Below are 18,372 nucleotides of genomic sequence, written 5' to 3' on the forward strand. Positions count from 1 at the left end.
CTGGAGTGTGCGTGCCTCAGAAGGTCCGGGGAGGAATGTCTTCACAAACCTGTGGGCCTGACAGGTGAAGCGGGTTTTCAGGGGTCATTTTGACTACATAGGACTCCAGCTCGGGTTAGGACGGCCGCCTCAGGTTGCTCGGGACCGTTCAGGAAGGTCTCCCATCCCAGAAACCCCCTCAGTCACGTGCTGAACGGAGACAGTAATTCCCACAGACTGCTTACCGCCCTGCGTGTTCTGTGCTCAGGGTGGCCTCGGCTGACCGAGAGGGACCCCCTTCCGCCTTGCCTGGCGGGGCGCTGGTCTCCCTCTGGTGGTCTCCTGAGACCCCCCCACCCCGGGCCAGTACTTGTGTGCCGCCTGAGGCAGACAAGGTGGACAGACACTTGGCATCCACTCTGGGGGCCTTGACCTCTCCACGCCCCACAGCCTGAAGCCCCCAGAGCGTGAGACACAGCGTCTCCAAGCCGGTCCTGCCACAATCCCGGGGGAGCTTGGGGGAGGCTCCGGGTACTTCGGGCTTGCTGAGCGCTTACTGGCCTCACTGAATCCTCGCCACGGCCTGAGGGGCCATGACCCCGCAGACGAGGCAACTCTAGCAGGCTCCAGTGACAGCCCCACCCAGGTCCTGTTGGCCCTCCAGGGTTGTCAGCCTCCGTCCGGACGGTACTGAGTGACGGCTTCTCCCCCCAGCGTGCACCTGTGCTCCGTCTCCCTCCGCCCTCCTCTGCCTCAGGGCTCCTCAGGCATCACAGGGGTTTGCTCAGGGAGCCCGTGGCTAACCCCCCAGGCCCCTGAGATGTGCTCCATTCAGCCTCTGAGAGGCCCAAGCCGACTCCCACATTCTCTGGAACGCCCCCATTACTGGCTTCCCTGCCTTCCCTGTCTTGCAGCCCCACCTCTTCACGGGGCTTCTTGGGACCCCCCCCCCCCCCCCCCCCGCAAATAAACTACTGGATCCAAGCCCAGGCCTTAAGGCTGCTCTTGAGGGAATCCAAACTGAGACAGAAAGGTTAGGTAAGTCGCCAGGGATCACAGAGCTGATAAGCAGCATTGCGAGGATTTGAACTCAGACCTCTGAGCGCTTGCTGGTTACTTTGCTGTGCGGTTCTCATACTTGCTCTAGGGAATATTCTTGCCCCTCCTCATCCTCAGGCTGCTTCTCCTCCGCCCCCCCCACCCCCTCCTCCACACGCTGAGTCCACAACGAAGACCACAAGATGGGGTCTTGCCACAGCTAACGGGAGCTGGATGACGAGCCCTGAGAGAGGATCACCCGCTTTCGGCCACCCCAGCGTCCCCCTGCTTCCTGCTGTCCCCCACCCCTCATCCCCGCCCAAGGGGGCAGCTCTGTGACCTCATCTTCAGCTAAAGCTGAACGTTCGTAAGGGCCACGTTTTATGGCCCAATAATGCAGGCCACAGATGCCCCCAAGCCGAACCTCATAGAAACATTCAGATGGAAGATGAGGCCCGACTGTTGAGAAGTGTCTGCTCTGTTCATTACATGCAATTAAAATGATTGGAAGCTTTCCTAGTCTGGGAGGACACTTCTCAGAAATTTGCAGGGGAAACATCATGTCAGAGACACTTAAAGGCACGCCTATTGCAAGGGAAAAGGGGGAAGTAACCTAAATGCTCACCAGTTAGAATGGACGAATCACGACGCTCATCAATAGGATACCCTACAGTACTGGAAGTGAACTTGAGCTGCGACACAGCACAGAGGAGTCGCTCGTGGTGTTCAGCGTAAGTTGGAAAAGCACACATCAAGAACACCATTTATATCAAGATTGATAGCATGCGACACAATTCTATGTTGGCTTAGGGGTACGTCCTCTTCTACCCCCAAGTACAGAGACGTGTGTCAGATTCAATGACAAGCGTGAGATTCTGGACTGCCACGGAGAGAGAATGGGGAGGGGTAGATGGGTTTGGAGGTTTATCAGTAATCTCTTCTTTTTTCTTTTTTTTTTTATAGTGAGAGAGAGTTGGGGGGGTGGGGAGGGGCGGGCAGAGGGAGAAGGTGAGAGAGAGAATCCCAAACAGGCTTCTCACTCAGCATGGAGCCCGACACAGGGCTTGATCTCACAACCCCAAGATCATGACCTGAGCCAAAATCAAAAGTCAGATGCTTAACCAACTGAACCATCCAGGAGCCCCTTTAATGTCTTCTTCCTTCCTTCCTTCCTTCCTTCCTTCCTTCCTTCCTTCCTTCCTTCCTTCTTTCCTTTTCCTTTCTTTCTTTCTCTTTCCTTTTTCTTTCTTTCTCTCTTCTTTCTTTCCTTCCCCTTCCTTCCTTCCTTCCTTCCTTCCTTCCTTCCTTCCTTTATCTTTCTTTCTTTCCTTTTCTTTCTCTCTCTCTCTTCTTTCTTCCTTCCCCTTTCTCTTTCTTTCTTTCTTTCTCTCTCTCTTTCTTTCTCTTTCTCTTTCTTTCTTCTCTCTTTCTCTTCTTTCTTTCTTTCTTTCTTTCTTTCTTTCTTTCTTTCTTTTCATATGTCCTAAATAATTTTAACAGCTGGGGGTGGGGCAGAATGCAACTCGGAGGAAGAATTTCCTTCTTTTGGAACAGTTTACCCCTCCAGGCCATGGCTAAGCTTCGTCTTGCTCCCTGCAGAAGTTAGAAAGTCCAAGGTCCTGTCATCAGGGACCCAGGTCCATCCCTGGAACCACCTGCTCAAGTGCCAAGTGCACCTGAGAAGGGAGGTACCCACCACTTCTGGCCCCCAGGAATGCCTCTCACTACCCCCAGGACAAGCACTGCCTGCCTGGCAGCCCAATCAGGCAGTCAGGGGCCAGGCTTCGGGGCAGGCTAAGGAATGAGCTTCAACGAGACAGTGCATGCCAGCGTCTAGCTAGGTGCCCGGGGTGCAACACGTCCTCCATATCCGGTCATTCTACAGCCTGGCACCAGGCCCAGGAGTTCCCAGTGCCGCGGCCTGCGCTGGGCTGTGCCTCTCAGGGGAGCACACTCACCCCACTGCCTGGTGAGCACACAGGGGCGCTCCAGAGTGAACAAACACGGGTCGTTGGCCAGACGCAGCCAGACAACGGGGCCTCCAGCAAAGAGAACACGGTGTCCATCGCAGGGTCCCAGGGGAGGCTCTGGGATAAGAGAGCTCGCCAGGGGGAACGTTGGGGGCAAGTGGGCACCCTGGAGGGTGATGCTGAGAGCCGGAGGGTTTGTGGTTTCCAAAAAGTGTGTGCATGTTTATATATATTTGCATATGTCTTCATGTGGATATGCTTACATATGCATATATGCATGTGGATATATATTCTTGTGTGCACTCACGTATGCATATTCTTCTGTATTCATATATAAACATACTGTGAATGTATTTGCATCTGTACACATACGTACTTATGTATATATGCATACATATGTACGTATGCACATACACTTGTGTATTTTTTTTCATGCAAACACCTATACTGTCTTGAATAGAAGGTTCCATGAGGTCGGCCAGCGCTGCCACGGTGAACCTAGGGGCAGACCCTAGCCTGGGTGTTTCCTGTCTGCCCGGCTGGGGGAGCTGAGGTTCAGAGAGGTTGAGGTGGTCACGGGATGTCACCCGGGGGGAGGACACGGGAGTGGAACCACAGCAGGCCAGAGTCCCAAGATGGAGAGGGGCAGTCACTCTATTCATGGAGCACCGTCCAGCCTACCGTCGTCCCCCCGCCTCCCCATTTTATTTTCCCCACAGCACTTCTGTCGGAAATGAGCCTGTGTGTCCCCCCAACTCTCGACTGTGAGGCCCAGCAAGGAGGGACTGCCCGGCTGTCTGTAGAGGGTCTAACAGAACACTTAGCACTCATTTCTCTTCAACTAATGTTTGTGGAGGGTTTAATCGCCACCACCCATTTGGGGCATCGCTAAGCACGGCTCCGAAGCGGACGAGCTGAGGCTCGAACCCACGCTGATCTCACCTCTGAGACACTAGGCTCTGCCCTTCCTCACAGCCCTTACCACGGCGCATGCCGCTCGGCGTGCTTCAGAAGGAGGCCGTGCCGTTTCAAGAAGGCCATCCTGCCCCTGACCCAGAGGCTCGTGGACCCCGCAGCTGGCCTTGACCCTGCTCTTCCTCGAGCCCCCAGATACGGCCCCTCAGCAAGCCCTGAGTCCTGCCTTCTAGATACACCCAGGATCTCCCAGCTCCGCGGCCACTCGATGGTCCGGGCCCTCCCTGTCACTCCCGGATTCCTGCACTGGCCCCACCCAGCTCCCTGTCCCACCCTGCCCACCGGACGTCCCCCCATGCAGCGGCCTGCTCCAACTCCGGTCTGCACATCACTGCTGACGAGTCTCCAGCAGCTCCCAACTCACCAGGGCCACAGGTCCTAGCCTCCCCGAGAGAATAAGGAAACAAAATCTCTGCCCTTGCAAAGATATTCGAGCAGAAGGAACCAGCAATAAGGAACTGACACATCGAAAGACTTGCAAATTGCACTTAATGCCATAAAGCACATAAGTTAGAAAGTGACATAGAGAATAACAGAGGGATGTTCTTGTAGAGGCCAGGGACACTTTAGCTGAGGCTTGAAGGCCAAGGGGCTGAGGGAAGAACGTTCCAGGTAGAAACTTTTTTTTTTTTTTTTTTTTTTTTTTTTTTGCCAGTACAAAGTCCCTGTGGCAGGTAAGAGCTCCAAATAAGAAAACAGCCAACATGACCGCGCCTCGAGGTGAGGAAGGGGTAGGGTGTGATGTGGGACCAGTGACCAGTGACATCCTAAAGAAATGCAGCTCAGAAGGGGCTCAGCCAGGAGGCACACCCAGATGTCATGATATGGCAAAGCAGGGGCCACAGGCCCCGTAGGAAATGTCCCCCGGAAGGTGGTCCTTGCCTCTCTCTGGCCATAAGTCCTTTTTCTACCCACCTCCAGCCCCAGCCACTGATGTAACTGGTGCCAGGACAGCATTGTCCTCCCTCCCACACCCACCCCGCCTCATAGACCCATCACCATGGGAACCGGGCCAGCCAATCAGAACACTGCCCTTTGAAAGGCCACCCTATAAATTGAGCCGCCTCTCCCCCCAGACAAACCACACCCACCATTCAGAGGCCTCCCAGGGTCCCCTCCCCCTGGATAAACCAGATCATCTGTCCCTCACTTTCCTCCAGGGTACAACAGGGGAGTCTGCTGCTTGGAATGCTCAGGACCAAGCTCCAGGCCTCCCATCCCCCAGCTTAGAGCCCCAGTCACCCGCGTGGCCACACCATGACGCAGGAGCCACCCAGGGGCCCCTGAGACTTCTGGGCAGCAACCTGGGAAACGCGTGGAGAAGGGAGAGCGACTTGCCGAGCCCGCGACAGTCCAGCCTGGGGACATGCAGGGACAGTGACACCAGCCTGTTGGACAGCGGGTATGCAGGGGATGAGGAGAACAGCGAGGTCAGCCTGGTGGCCAGGAGACACATCGTGAGGTTGCACAGAAGTCTCAACACCCAGACAGACAGCGCCCAGAGCAGCCAGCTGTGTGCCGTCTACTCCCCCAGCCAGATAAGGAGCCAGCCGGGCGCACGGAGCAGACCATGCTGGAGGGGAAGAGCGACACCAGCCTGCCCAGCAGCGGCAGCGGCAGCGGGGCCAGCGGCCTGACCAGCATGAGCTTCATCAGTCTGGGCAGCAGCGCCCTCCACTACCAGGTGAGCAGCGGGCTGTTCAGTTCCACCAGCAGCCTTCCCTCCAGCCAGGCCAGCAGCCGCCAGGGCACGCGGGAGGACGGCGGCGCGCAGACCGGGGTGAAAGGTAACACCAGTCTGCAGGAGGACGGGGCCGGAGGCAAGGCCAAGGCCAGCGACCAAGGTCGGGGGCAAGGCCAAAGCCAGGCCACCGAGGGCGAGCAGCCTGCCCAGACGTGCGTGCCTGCATGAGAAGGCTCACCGGCCACTAGGGTCTTGAAAACTGGACGCGAACCCCCAGCAAGCCTGGACTTTACCCAGAGCGGTTACGGCCAAGCAGACGCCTTTAAAAAGCACCCGGTGCGTCTGAACCTTGGGTGGAGAGCCCCGTTTGTAGCAACGACTGTCGGCGGCAGGGTGACGTGTAGCAAGAACTGTGAAAGGTAAGCACCACCTGCAGTGACCGTCAGCGATCAACGGCACGACCGTCTACTCTGAAGCTGCAGCAAGATCCTGGGGGGCTGGGTCTACCCTCCACTGCGAGCCCCAGCGACGAGCCACCTCTAACAGGACCCGTCAATGGCAAAACCGTCTGTATGGAGAACCGTCACGGCGGGATCTCCAGCCAAAACTCATCAGTGGGGACGATTGCGGTCAGCAGCAAATGCCAGCTCTGTTTGAGAACCATCTGATGTCAGAACCTCCCCTGGAGAAACCGTGCGAAGTGGTGAGCACCGTCTACAGTCAACACCAACCGCGATGAGCTCAGGAGAAGCAAGCACCAGCCGCGGCTGGGACCGTCCGCGTCGGGAGCCAGCCGAAGGAAGCACCATCGACGGGAAACCACAACCCTGGGGAGCCGGATCCCTACCAAGCTCTGCAAGATGTGCTGCCTGCGAGAGCCAGAGAGGCTCCGGACGGGGCTCCCTGAGGCCCCGTCCCTGTCTCGATGTGCATCTCCAAGGAGGTAGAGGCGAGAAAGGAGCCCAGACACCTTCTCGGTTGAGACGGTTGGGACTGCTTCCTATGGCAGGACAATGCCATGGTCAATGCTTAACGGTGACAGAAACCAACCCAGCCAAGCATGGCTGGGATGAGACAGCTCTGAGCCGTTTAGCAAAAGTCTCCTGGACGGGTGGGAGGGCTGAGGACGCTTGCCTGCCCCTTCTCAGGACCATAAAGCCCTTCCCCGGGGGGGGGGGGGCTGACTATGAAAACCCTGGGGAGGGAGCGTGTCCACGGAGGGGCGGAGGTCAGAACACTCACGAAGACATCCACTAGGTACCAGAAGGAAAGCTGAGGGGGCACCAGAGACAATAAAAAGTGTCTGGAGAGGCTGAAAGGGTGTGAGGTTCGTGTGTGTGTTCCCGGCCGAGGTTACAGAGACAAACTCAGACGCACTAAAGAGCCGTGTTGACAGGAGGGCTTAGCTATCAACTCTGTTACCTCCAGGCTGGTGATCTGGGGGAAAATGCTTACAATTTTGGAGCCTGAGTTTCTTCATCTGGAAAATGGGAACGATAACCTCTATGTCATACATAGATAGAAGGGTCATGTGGATTACGTGAAAATGGCTTTTTTAACTTTATTTATTTTGAGAGCGACCGAGACAGAGTGAGTGGGGGAGGGGCAGAGAGAGGGAGAGAGAGAGAACCCAGGTAGGTTCCGAGATGCCAGCACAGAGCCCGACACGAGGCTCAGTCTCACAGATTGCAAGATCACGACCTGAGCTGAAGTCAAGAGTCAGACGCTTAACCAACTGAGCCACCCGGGAGCCCCTAGATGAAGTATTCTTGACCAAAACAAAAACCAAAAAACCGAAAACAATGGACCCATAGCATCTGCTTAGAAGTCGAGGCAGATCAGGGGCGCCTGGGTGGCGCAGTCGGTTAAGCGTCCGACTTCAGCCAGGTCACGATCTCGCGGTCTGTGAGTTTGAGCCCCGCGTCGGGCCCTGGGCTGACGGCTCGGAGCCTGGAGCCTGTTTCCGATTCTGTGTCTCCCTCTCTCTCTGCCCCTCCCCCGTTCATGCTCTGTCTCTCTCTGTCCCAAAAATAAATAAAAAACATTGAAAAAAAAAATTTAGAAGTCGAGGCAGATCAGCAGATGGTTTGCTAGGTTTCAGGAGTTAGCGGTTCCGGGTTCAAGGGCATCGCGTGTCTGGACTGCTGAGGCCCTTCCTCTGGAGCGTGAGTACGTTCTCCCCCACTCTCCTCCCAGCAAAATCGCTTAGCGGGAACAGAGCACCCACAACCCAGGCCCCTCCCAGCCCTGCCCAAGGGGGTCCCTGTCCGCCCATCGCCGCCCCCACCCCCATTGCTGCCCTGCTCTCCTGTCTCAGAGGGTGACAGAGGGCACACAGAGGCAAAGTTGTAGGTGCTGCTGCATGCTGAGCCCTCGGTGTGGAGGCCACAGACCGCTCGGGCACAGAGTGGCCACCATGAGCTCACCACCGTCCCCTGACCACCTCCTCCTGTCTCCTTTCTCAGCAAACGCCATCATCTCACTCCATTGTTCGGGCTGGACCCTCATCATGAGGGGGGTCTACCCCTGCCTCAGCCCCACCTTTCATCAGTCCCTAACACCGCCCCTCCCCCACTGCTGACCCCCTAATCCAGGCCCCTTCCTCCCCGACCGGTGGTTCCCAGCCCTGCCTGCACAGTAGAGTCACCTGGGGAATATCTACAAGATACAGATGCCCGGGCCACTCCAGAGACCTGGACTGGGCATCCGTAGTGGGTTTAAAGCTCCCCGGGTGATGAAAATGTACAGCCAGGGCTGGGAAGCACCTCTGCCCTTGCTGTGTTCCCCATCAAATGCACTTTCAAGCCCTGGGGTCTAAAACTGACCCCTGCAGGAACCAGGAAGTTGCTACAAGGGAGCCGGGGAGGGGCTTTGGCATGCAACCCACACAAGGAGAAGCCAGAAGTTCAAAATTGTATGTCAAATCTCCTGATTTTTAAAATATTTTTAACATTTATTTTTGAGAGACAGCGAGAGCATGAGCGGGGGAGGGGCAGAGAGAGAGGGAGACACAGAATCCGAATCAGCCTCCAGGCTCTGAACTGTCAGCACAGAGCCCGACGCGGGGCTCGAACTCGTGAACAGGCGCGCCTCAAATCTCCTGATTTCCAAACGTGGGTCACAAAATCAAATTCTCTCCAAAAAGCGGGGGTAGTCAATGAAAACATTTCTGAAGGCAATTTCAGAACCACACACAGAGGCTTCTGCTTCTGAATAGAGAACACGGCGATCTTTCTGAAACAAAACTTGGCTTCTCTTCCCTAACTGCTTAAAAACTTCCGAATTTCCCCGCGGGCCAAAGTATTTGACACGGCCTTCAAGGCTCTACAACAAGCCGGCCTGAATATGTTTTCCTTACCTGGACTCCTGCCACCTCCCCCTAACCCTCTCTAGACCACCTCAAACCTGTCATGACTTACAGGTGCAGTAACATGTACTCGTTTTCGTGTACAGTTCTCTGGTTTTTGATAAGCACACGTGGTCAGCACACCCTCAATACCAAATAGTTCCATCGCACCTCAAAAGTCCCCTTTTGCCCCTTTCGGTCAGTTCCTCCCACCCCAGCACCGCTGGCCAGTTTTCTGTCCCTCGTCTTCCAGAATGTCACACATGTAGAAGAAGCGCACGTTGCTAGCAGCCTTACAAGCCTGGCGGCTTTCACTTGGCCATTTGTGACTCACCCGCGTTGTTTGCTGCTGAGTAATGTTTCATGGTCCATCAGGTCTCTGGTTGAGAGGCATTTGGGTTGTTTCCCAGTCGGGGACGTTACGAAACGACTAATAATCACTTACGTACAGGTTTTGGTATGAACATAAGTTTCTCACTTCACTCTGCTGAGCACCCACGAGTGGGATGACTGCCTGGGACGGAAGGGTGCCTAGCTTTGTAAGGACCCACCGAGTCACTTTCTGAAGGTGGCTTTCCTTGGTGATTGCCAGCACTTTGTAATTTCCCGAGTTTGGGTTTTTCATTTTCGCCCTCGAAGTCCCTGTCCATTATCTTAACCCTAAGAGGTAGTTTGTACCGGTCTCCCACTATTAACTCGATTTTATAGATGGGGAAACTGAGGCACAGAGAGGCCAACTCTGGGTAGGTTAGTGGCAGGGCTGGTATTTGAACCCGTGCCGTTGGCCCCAGAGTCCATGACCTTAACCATTCCCTGCTTTGGACATTTAGGGTCCCGGCACACCCAGGGGACGGGCCGCCCCCACACGCAGAGCTCCTGGCCGGCTGTTTCTTGTCCCGAGCCCCTTAAGTGTGGCACCCCCCACTCTTCGTGTCTGCCCCCCTGAGGACAGCTGTCACTCCCCACCCCCTGCCCGTATCGTCAATGCCACTTCCGTGTCAGTAGCATCAACAGTGGCCGAATGAGCGAACGAAGGGGAGACAGTGGGTGAAGGATGAATTGTTGAGTCAGAAGAAAGCTGAGTCCCCCACGGCCTGCATCCCAGCGACCACAGCCCACGGTCCAAAAGCAAATGCGGCTCAGGATCCGAAAATTAAATACCGCTCCGGGTGCACGCCTGAGCCCCCAGGGCCGCTCCGTCCTTCTCTTGCCGTCTGCCCGGCAGATACGTCTCGGCCCAGCTCTCTCCCAGCCCGGCGCTGGGGAGGCAGCAAGCGCTTGGAGCAGGGACCATTTTTCAAGCGGGTCCAGTGATTTTCTCCTTTCCTGTCCACGGGCTTGGCGTTGGGGACGCGGCGTGCTTGGAGCGATGGGCTGGCTGCGGGCGCTGGCTCCTGAATTATTAACTGGGCTGGGGAGAGAGTTGCTTACAAATGCTGTCCGTCCAGCAGCCCGGGCAGCCCACAGACTTCAAACAGGCCTGGAGCAGGGGGGCGGGAAGGCGAGGGACTCGGCCGGGGGGGGGGGCCCCCACACGCTGGCCAGATCTGAAGCCTCTCTTGCCGAGCGCTCCCTTGGCCTTCGTCCCCCGCCCCGGAAGAAGTTCATTTTTCTTGAGCTCTTCGCACCATAGTGCCTGCTTTGCTGGATTTAAGCAGCTGACGTCACCTCTTCCGCCCACTGCAAAACCAGTGGGCGAGTAGATGGAGTCTAGTGATTAGGGTACGTTCTGAGACACAGACCCTTGGTCTGTGGCTTATCACGGGTAGGGAGCAGAGTAGGGTGTCTGAGGTTGGGTCCCCAGAAGGAGAGCTTGAGACGGTGGTTCTCATGAGGGGCGTTCCAAGGAGAAGGGGAGTAAGGGACACGGGATGGGGCTGGGGACTGGCCTCAGGAGGATCCCATGGGGAGCTCCGGAGCGTCTCCTGCAGTTCAGGGTGGGCCCTACCATCAGTGAAAGGCAAAGGCCCTTTGTACCCCCGCACCCTGAACCCCCACACCCATAACCTCCTGAGCAAATGCGGCTCAGCGGGTTATGTGTGGAAAAGCTCCAGTCCAAATGGGCCATTTTCCAGAGAAGGGAAAGCCACGAGCCACTTGTAGCTACCAGCCACCACGTAGCCAAAACTGGTATGGTGGCCTCACGGGGTGATCAGGACCCCAGCTCCTTCTGGATCTCCGTTCCACCCTCCTCCAGATGAGGTCCTCATCCTCATGGTCCAAGGTGGCTGCCCAAGCTTCCCCAACACATCTCCATCCAACACATCAAGGAGAGCAGGGGGAGGAAGGAGAGAAGAAAGGTTTGACCCTTCTTTCTTAAGGAGACGCCCTAAAAGTGTCCCACAACACAGCTACATGGAGCTGTAAAGGAGGTGAGGAAATTCGGTCCTCATTCAAGAAACAATGTGTGGGAATAAAAACTGGCATCCTGTTAGTAACAACGGAGGAAGGAACGGATATTGAGGTAAATACTCTCCCCCATCCATTCTCCCTTCAGAAGCTAAAGGGGCTTTTTAACTCTCTACAAAAAAGAAAAATCACTTTTACTTAAAATCTCTGCGGTTGTTGGCAAAAATGGCCCTAATACTTAGCAGCTCCTCCCACTGAGAGGAGGAGTTTGCTTCTCCCTCCCCTGAATCTGGGCTGATCTCGTGATGTGTTCCAACCAGCAGGAAGGGACTGACGCTCCGCAGCTCCTGCTCTAGGCCTTCAGAGGCCTCGTGGCTTCCGTTCACACACACCCTGCAGCCACCCTGGGACCAAGCCCGCGCTGGCCTGTCACAGGAGGAGAGAGTCCCCAGCTCCCCCAGCCGTGCCTCCCGAGGCCGTCATAAACCAGCCGGCCCCACGTGACCCACCAGCTGACCCTGCACACATGAACGAATGCGCCCAAGGGCAGCTGGGCCTGACCCAGGCCGGAAGAGCCACGAACCCAGCCCAGCACAGCCTGCTGTCCTGCGGGCTCCCGACCAGAACTAGAGATGGCTGCTTTAAGTCATTGTGGTTGGGGACAGTTTGTTACACGGCCCAGGCTAACTGATAATGCTCCGATGACCTCCCCTTGCTCTCAGGATAAAGAGCAACGACCAGCAGGGGTCGGGCCTTGGCTGACCATTCCAGCCTCATCCCAAGCACGCTCCCCTCTGCGGGGCCTTCGCTTCCACAGACCCACTGACCCCGAACCTTTGCAGCTGCCCCGTCACCCGGTTCCTGCCTCCCCTTCCTGCGGAGCTCAGCTCACATGTCACTTCCCCAGGGAAGGCTGCCCTGGCCCCCCCGACCTGACCCACGCTCTCGGGCCACCACGTCCCTCTCTTCCACAGCACTTATGCTCTACATTTTGTCACTTTACACTTCCTCATGGGATTCTTAGATTAAATCTGCCTCACCCGCAAGGCTTCAGCTCCGCGGGAGCAAGGACGGGGTCTATTTGGCTCACCGTTGTGTCCCCAGAGCCCAGAACAACGCCTTTTCACAGTGGGTATGGCCGTTGTGTCTCGGAATGCACATCTGCACCCTGCATACAGTAGGCGCCCAATACAGACTTCAGGATGAAGGAGTTGAATCTGAGCATTGCCAAAGGCCATCGGTGGAAACTCGTCACGCCTTGACTGTAATGTTAGTTCTTAAAATATGAAAGGTGACAAAATGGGAGCCCACAGAGGTTTTAAGTGACACACACAGACTCATCAAGTTTGTCACAAATGTGACTATGGACAGCCTTACCTCTTGGCTCATCTGAGTCCTTAGGGCCACCTGCTTTTCTCAACGGACGTCAGTTGCAGTTTGCGAAAACGTGCCTAGAATCCTTTCTTCCTGATAAGAAATCCTTCACTTACGTATCCCGTGAACCGCAGTGTGGGCACAGGAGGGCCTCACATTCATCCTAGATTTCGCGGCGATTCCGAGAACGGGCTCAGGGTTCGGAATCCCTGGGCCTGAGTCTTGGCTCTGACGCACAAGAGCTGCGTGCCTCGGGACCCGTGCCTTAACCTGCCGAGCCCTCAGTGCCATCATCTGTAAAATGGGGGTGAAAAAGCTCCTCCTAGGGTCGTGAAGACGTGAGAAACCAAAGAGGAATGAACGAATGAGCTCAGGCCCATGCTGGACAGCGGAGAATCAAGTCAGAAAAAGACACCTTCGGGCTGTTCCGAGCTGGGGCCACACACCAGAAGTACCAGCCCCCAGGCTTCACTTAAAGACCCAAACTGCTGGCTACCTGAGATTTGGAAACCCTGGCCCCCCCGCCATTCCCACCTGCCAGCCAGCAGCTGGAGCTCACCTCCCCTGCTCCAGACTCAGGCCTTCGGGTCTGCGACCCCGGGCAAGCAGTGCAGATAGTTGAGCAGTGCAGCCGAGCAGACGATGGGGTCCGGGAGGGCAGGGGGCCCTGCTCAGCCTGCAGCCTGCAGCCCGGGTAGACAAAAAGGCAGGGCACAGGCTCTGCCCCCACACAGGACCATGCAGGTGGCAATGGATAGGTCGGTCCCCTTCCCTGGCTTTAGTTTACCCCAAAGGTACACGAAGGGGCTCTAGCAGCCTGATGGCTTTTACGCATTTCTTAAGTGTACCTGAAACCATCATTGCTCCACCCCCACCCCAAATGAAAGTAAACCCACACACACGTGTGAGCAGAGCTTGCCGGGGAGAAGGCTGGGCAGCGGGGCAGGGCCCTGAAACCCCGTCTCATCAGTCTGGGCCCACAAGCGCCGGGCCAGGCGAGGAACACGCGTGAGTGCCACCTGAGCCCGACTTGCCTGTCACACCTTAGACTGAACTCTTTCAACCGGACCCATGTGGTCTATGTACCAAACAATGACTTTTTATTTCCATCAGGAAACATGTGCCCTTGGGGCGCCTGGGTGGCTCAGTCGGTTGAGCATCTGACCCTTGACTTTGGCTCAGGTCACGATGTCACGGTTCACAGGACCGAACCCCGCCATCCGGGCTGCTTGGGATTTTCTCTCTTTCTCTTCCTCTGCCCCTCCCCTGCTCGTGCTCTGTCTCTCTCACTCTCAAAAGGAATGAACATGAAAAAATTTAAAAACAGTGTGCTTCCCCATTTGTCTTGAAGCACGCGGCCCTCTTAGTCTGTCTTTCACTTTCCCGTGTTTGCTGGGCGTGTGGCTCTCAAGAAAGAGTCTACATCCTTCCTTGCTTTGTGGGAGAAAACTAGGGTTGCAGTGACAGAGATAATGACAGACAGCGGCTGTCGTCAGCCTCAGGACAGGAAGGCGAAAGGGAAGAGGGGGGACGGTGGTGATCTGGCACACACAGGCCACCCCACACCAGCCAATGGCTGCCTTCAAGGAAGAGGTTCCAGGTGGCCAAGTCTGCTATTTCTAGAAAATCAGAAACCCAGACTTTTGATGAGAAGTGTCCTGACTTAAATATTATTACTAACTTTTCTGCCAAACAAGACCCTGTTCCAACAAAACACACCCATAGATGCAGACTTACCCCAGGAGCCGCCAGTGTGAGACATCCACCCTGAGACGGGCCTCGGAAGCCAGTTCTCCTTGGAGGCTGGCTGCCTTCCCACCCTGAACTTGGCAAGATCAAGTCTGAGCCGACAAAAGAGTTCCCTTGCTTGGGAACCCCGCACAAACTGCCCCCTGCCCCCCCCCAACACAGAGAACAGATGTGACACGTGAACTGAGGCAAGAATGCAGCTTGAGATTGGATGGATGGACCTTGGAAACACAAAGCACAATTTGCTCAAAACTGGTGACGGGCAATCGGTCGGACCAGGCTGAGAAGGGTTCACACCGACACCAGAACGCAGGAACCACCAACGCTCCGCACGCCAGTCCCTGGATCTTTCTCAAACAAATCCGAACGAGTATCCAGCACCCCACTTACACCTTCGCTGGCTCCCCATTGCCCTCAGAGTGAGGTCCAAATGCAAGGCCTTAACTTGACCTTAATGCCTTAGGTGCAGCCTCTTCTCTGGACATCCTTGCCATGTGCCCCAGGGGCCCTTGCTGTCCCCACAAAAGTACTTTTCCTTCTCTCTCTCTTCTGGGGCTTTTTTATAAATGTTATAAAAATGTTATAACCTAGAACACCCTCCTCCTTCTTTTCCTACCCAACTCTCTCCGTAGGATTCAGTGCAGGTGTGGCCTCCACCAGAAAGCCCTCCCTGATCACACCTCAGGCTGAATTTAGGTGTCACTCCCGCACCCACGACCTTCTCCTTCTCCCCACCTGTGTTCAAGTCACTGTGAGTTGCAATTATCCACTTCCTAGATGTTTCTCCCCCAAGGAGACAGTATCTTCAGCACTTAGCACAGAGTAGGTACTCAGTAAATGTGTGAAGGAAGGAAAGAAGGAGGTCTGAAATGGAATAGAGACCATCCCCCCAATGCTTTGGGGTATATATCTCCCTGGGGACAGAGGCCTCAATGAGCACTCAAAGGCCTTTCCGTCCCTTGGGCCTCAAAGAATCATAGTTCAGAGTTGGCAGGATTGCTACTCAGAGAAGGACAGACTTTATCGATGGTCACACAGCAACATGGGAGCAAAACTGCATGGAAAGTTCCAATCAGAACTCTGCTGTTGTGGTTGGCTTTTGTTTGCTTCCCCAGATGCCCCTCCCCCCACCAAGGGCTCAGGGAAAAGTCAAGGTGATGGGGCTGGTGGCGGGGGCTGGGGAGGGCAGACACAGAAGGTCTTTTCTCTTCTGGGTCTTCATGGGCATTATAGCTCTATGAATTATTCACCAGAAAATCTGCTTGAGGTAGTGTCTTAGTCTTAATTTTCAATTCCCCTAATGCTGGCCAATTCTGTGCTGAAAAGCTCTCAATTATTAATGTTTCTAAAGCAATATTTGTTTTCTCTGCATCCAGCAACAACCGAGGCCTCAGAGCTAGTGATCCTACCCCCGAAATTCCCACAGAGCTTTGCCTTGCTGAGGAAGCATTTCAAAGGGGTCAGGGGTGTGTTAGGGTACAGCAGCCAGACTGAGAGCATTAAGCCCATGCAGAGACAGGTACTTAAAGGTTTTCCATTTTCAGGAACTCCCAGGACGAAGGAAACTCTACAAATAGCAAGAACAATGACTATGTATTTGTGTTTTATGTGCCAAACGTGAAGCTAAACACTTTACTTTTATTTATTTGACTCCATTTTCTTTGGAAATTCAAATAATTCCTTTCAACTGCAAACAATTCTTAAAACTGCATTTGGAGTCAAAGCCCTGCGTTATCAAAATCATAAGGAGAATTTCTTTTTTTTTTTTTAAGTTTATTGACTTCGAGAAAGAGAGAGAGCACACACACGCGGGCGCACGTGCAAGCAGGGGAGGGTCAAAGAGAGACTGAGGGAGAGACCGAACCCCAAGCAGGCTCCTGGCCGTCAGTGCGGAGCCCCACGCGGGGCTCGATCCCACAAACCGTGAGATCATGACGAGCAGAAATCAAGAGTCGGACGCTTAACCGACTGAGCCACCCAAGCACCCCTGAAAATCAAAAGGAGAATTTTTAGGTAAGGCAGAATTAGTTCTACATTAACAAGACCAGATCTAACTTGGGGATGGATTCTTTAGCCAAACTGTAGAGAATGGAAACTGTTTACAGAAAACGGTATCTACCCATGTACTCAGAGGTGCACACTATATGCTGGCATTCAGAAGGCGTTCTCAAAGAGCTTTGTTTTATTTTCTTGGATTTTAAGATGCCTAAGGCCCTCTTCATCCTCGATCTTGGGGGCCAGATAGCACTTCACACACCCCACCCCAGCAATCTTACACTCTACCACGAGGGGTCCATCTGCCGGCACACGGAGTGCTACTGTAGGGGAGAGTGGGGTCGCTTTCATAAAGAGGTTCAGGGACCTCGATGCAAAAGCTAGCTGAACTTGGTTCACTCAGCTCTACAGTAACAGCCTCCTCCTCTTTGTCAACGTTATTCCTCTTCGACAACTTAATACTTCCGTTCCCAGGTTTCCGCACTTGGAGAAAATCTCGCTCTGTCTTTTGCACAAAAGGCTACACCAGGGTCCCCAGTGTGACTGAGATCTGGGCATACAGGTGCGCATTCACCAGAAGGCATCTTCACTCCACAGCTATACTCTGCGTCTGGATTTCCAAGTTCAACATCTAAGTCCGCTGACTTCATTTCATAGTCTGAAACCTTTCCCTGCTTTGGAGCTTCAAGCACCAGCATCGAGGTGCCTGCATCAGCTTCAACCCTTCGCATAAGGACGTCATCAGTGCCAGCCCAGTTTTGTATTTTGGATGTGCTGGTGAGGTTCACGGTCACGGCCAAGTTGTGGTCACAGCTGGACATGTGGAAACCCCGGGAGCACAGGGGCGAGCTGCACCGGGGAGGTGTGGGATGAGTCGACACTGGGCAGGTTCACACCCCCAGGCTGATGTCCCAGGGGGCCTTGATGATGACGTCCTTCAGTGGCTCCAGCACCTTCTTCAGGATGGAGCCCTGGACTGGGCACGCCTGGAACACGATGGCAGAGTCACAAGGATGAGGCTACAGGTGGAGGGAAGGAGGAAGGGCTGGCCAGCTTAGGTGTCACAGGGTGACAGCAAGCAGGGAACGTGGTGGTGAGAGCCTGTGACTCAGGAAGATCACAACCTACTTATGCAACTTACAAAACTTCTGGGCAGTAAGACTCACCAGTCCCATTTTACAGATGGGAAAACAGACTCAGAGAGGCCCCATCTTTGCCCATGGTTCCTCACCTCATCAATGTGGAGAACAGGATGTGGACTCCAAGTCTACGTGACTCTACGGGCAGCACCTTCTCTACCTTGACACTATGGTGCCACCTGGGGTTTTAGCTGCATACAAGGAAGAACCTTCTGGAAGTAAATTATGTTACTCTCAAAGAGCACTTGGATGAGCCATTGGCAAGAGGAAGATACGAATGGGAGGAAATTCTGAAGGTGGGGGCAGCAGAACCGAGGGCATCTGTGGTGCCCCCATGAGGGACAGCTCTCCTTTATTGTGACACAGCGCGATGGCAGGGGGGATGAGGGGTAAGAGGCAATCTCTGTCAACGGTGACGGAGGCATCCATGTGCACCTTTAACACTCAGGCTCAATGACGGACAAAGGGCACGAAGCCTGGCAGAATAGACGCTTCAGAGTCAGACCAGCCTAGGAGGGCATCCCCAGCTGAGCCACCTGAGCCAGTCCCTGACCCCCTCTGTGCCTCACTTTCCCACGTCCTTGAAGCAAGTTACCGCCGGCCCCTCCCTCACAGGCTCACGTGCCACACAGCAGGGAGAATGCCCATTTGGGGCCTGGCACACCGTGAGGGACCAACGCACGCCAGCCTCCCTACCCCTTCTCTTCATCAGAGCAAGAGGCTGATGTTTTCAAAAAGATGTGCTAAAAACCAGGGGGAAAGGCAGACAGGAAG

At 54.9% G+C, this 18,372-nt stretch overlaps 1 protein-coding gene and 1 pseudogene across 1 annotated transcript; one reads left to right on the forward strand and one right to left on the reverse strand.

Moving 5' to 3' along the window:
• Positions 1–4,666: 4,666 nt before the first annotated feature.
• On the forward strand, positions 4,667–5,874 carry CE3H16orf82 (chromosome E3 C16orf82 homolog). Its single transcript, XM_030301588.1, is given in 4 exon segments — positions 4,667–4,693; positions 5,039–5,505; positions 5,507–5,617; positions 5,691–5,874. Coding segments are annotated over 4 exon segments (789 nt in total).
• Positions 5,875–16,618: 10,744 nt separating this feature from the next.
• On the reverse strand, positions 16,619–18,027 carry LOC115504560 (annotated as a pseudogene).
• Positions 18,028–18,372: the final 345 nt, after the last annotated feature.

The sequence above is a fragment of the Lynx canadensis genome, chromosome E3, assembly GCF_007474595.2.
Source record: "Lynx canadensis isolate LIC74 chromosome E3, mLynCan4.pri.v2, whole genome shotgun sequence".
In the NCBI taxonomy this organism is placed as follows: Eukaryota; Metazoa; Chordata; class Mammalia; order Carnivora; family Felidae; genus Lynx; species Lynx canadensis.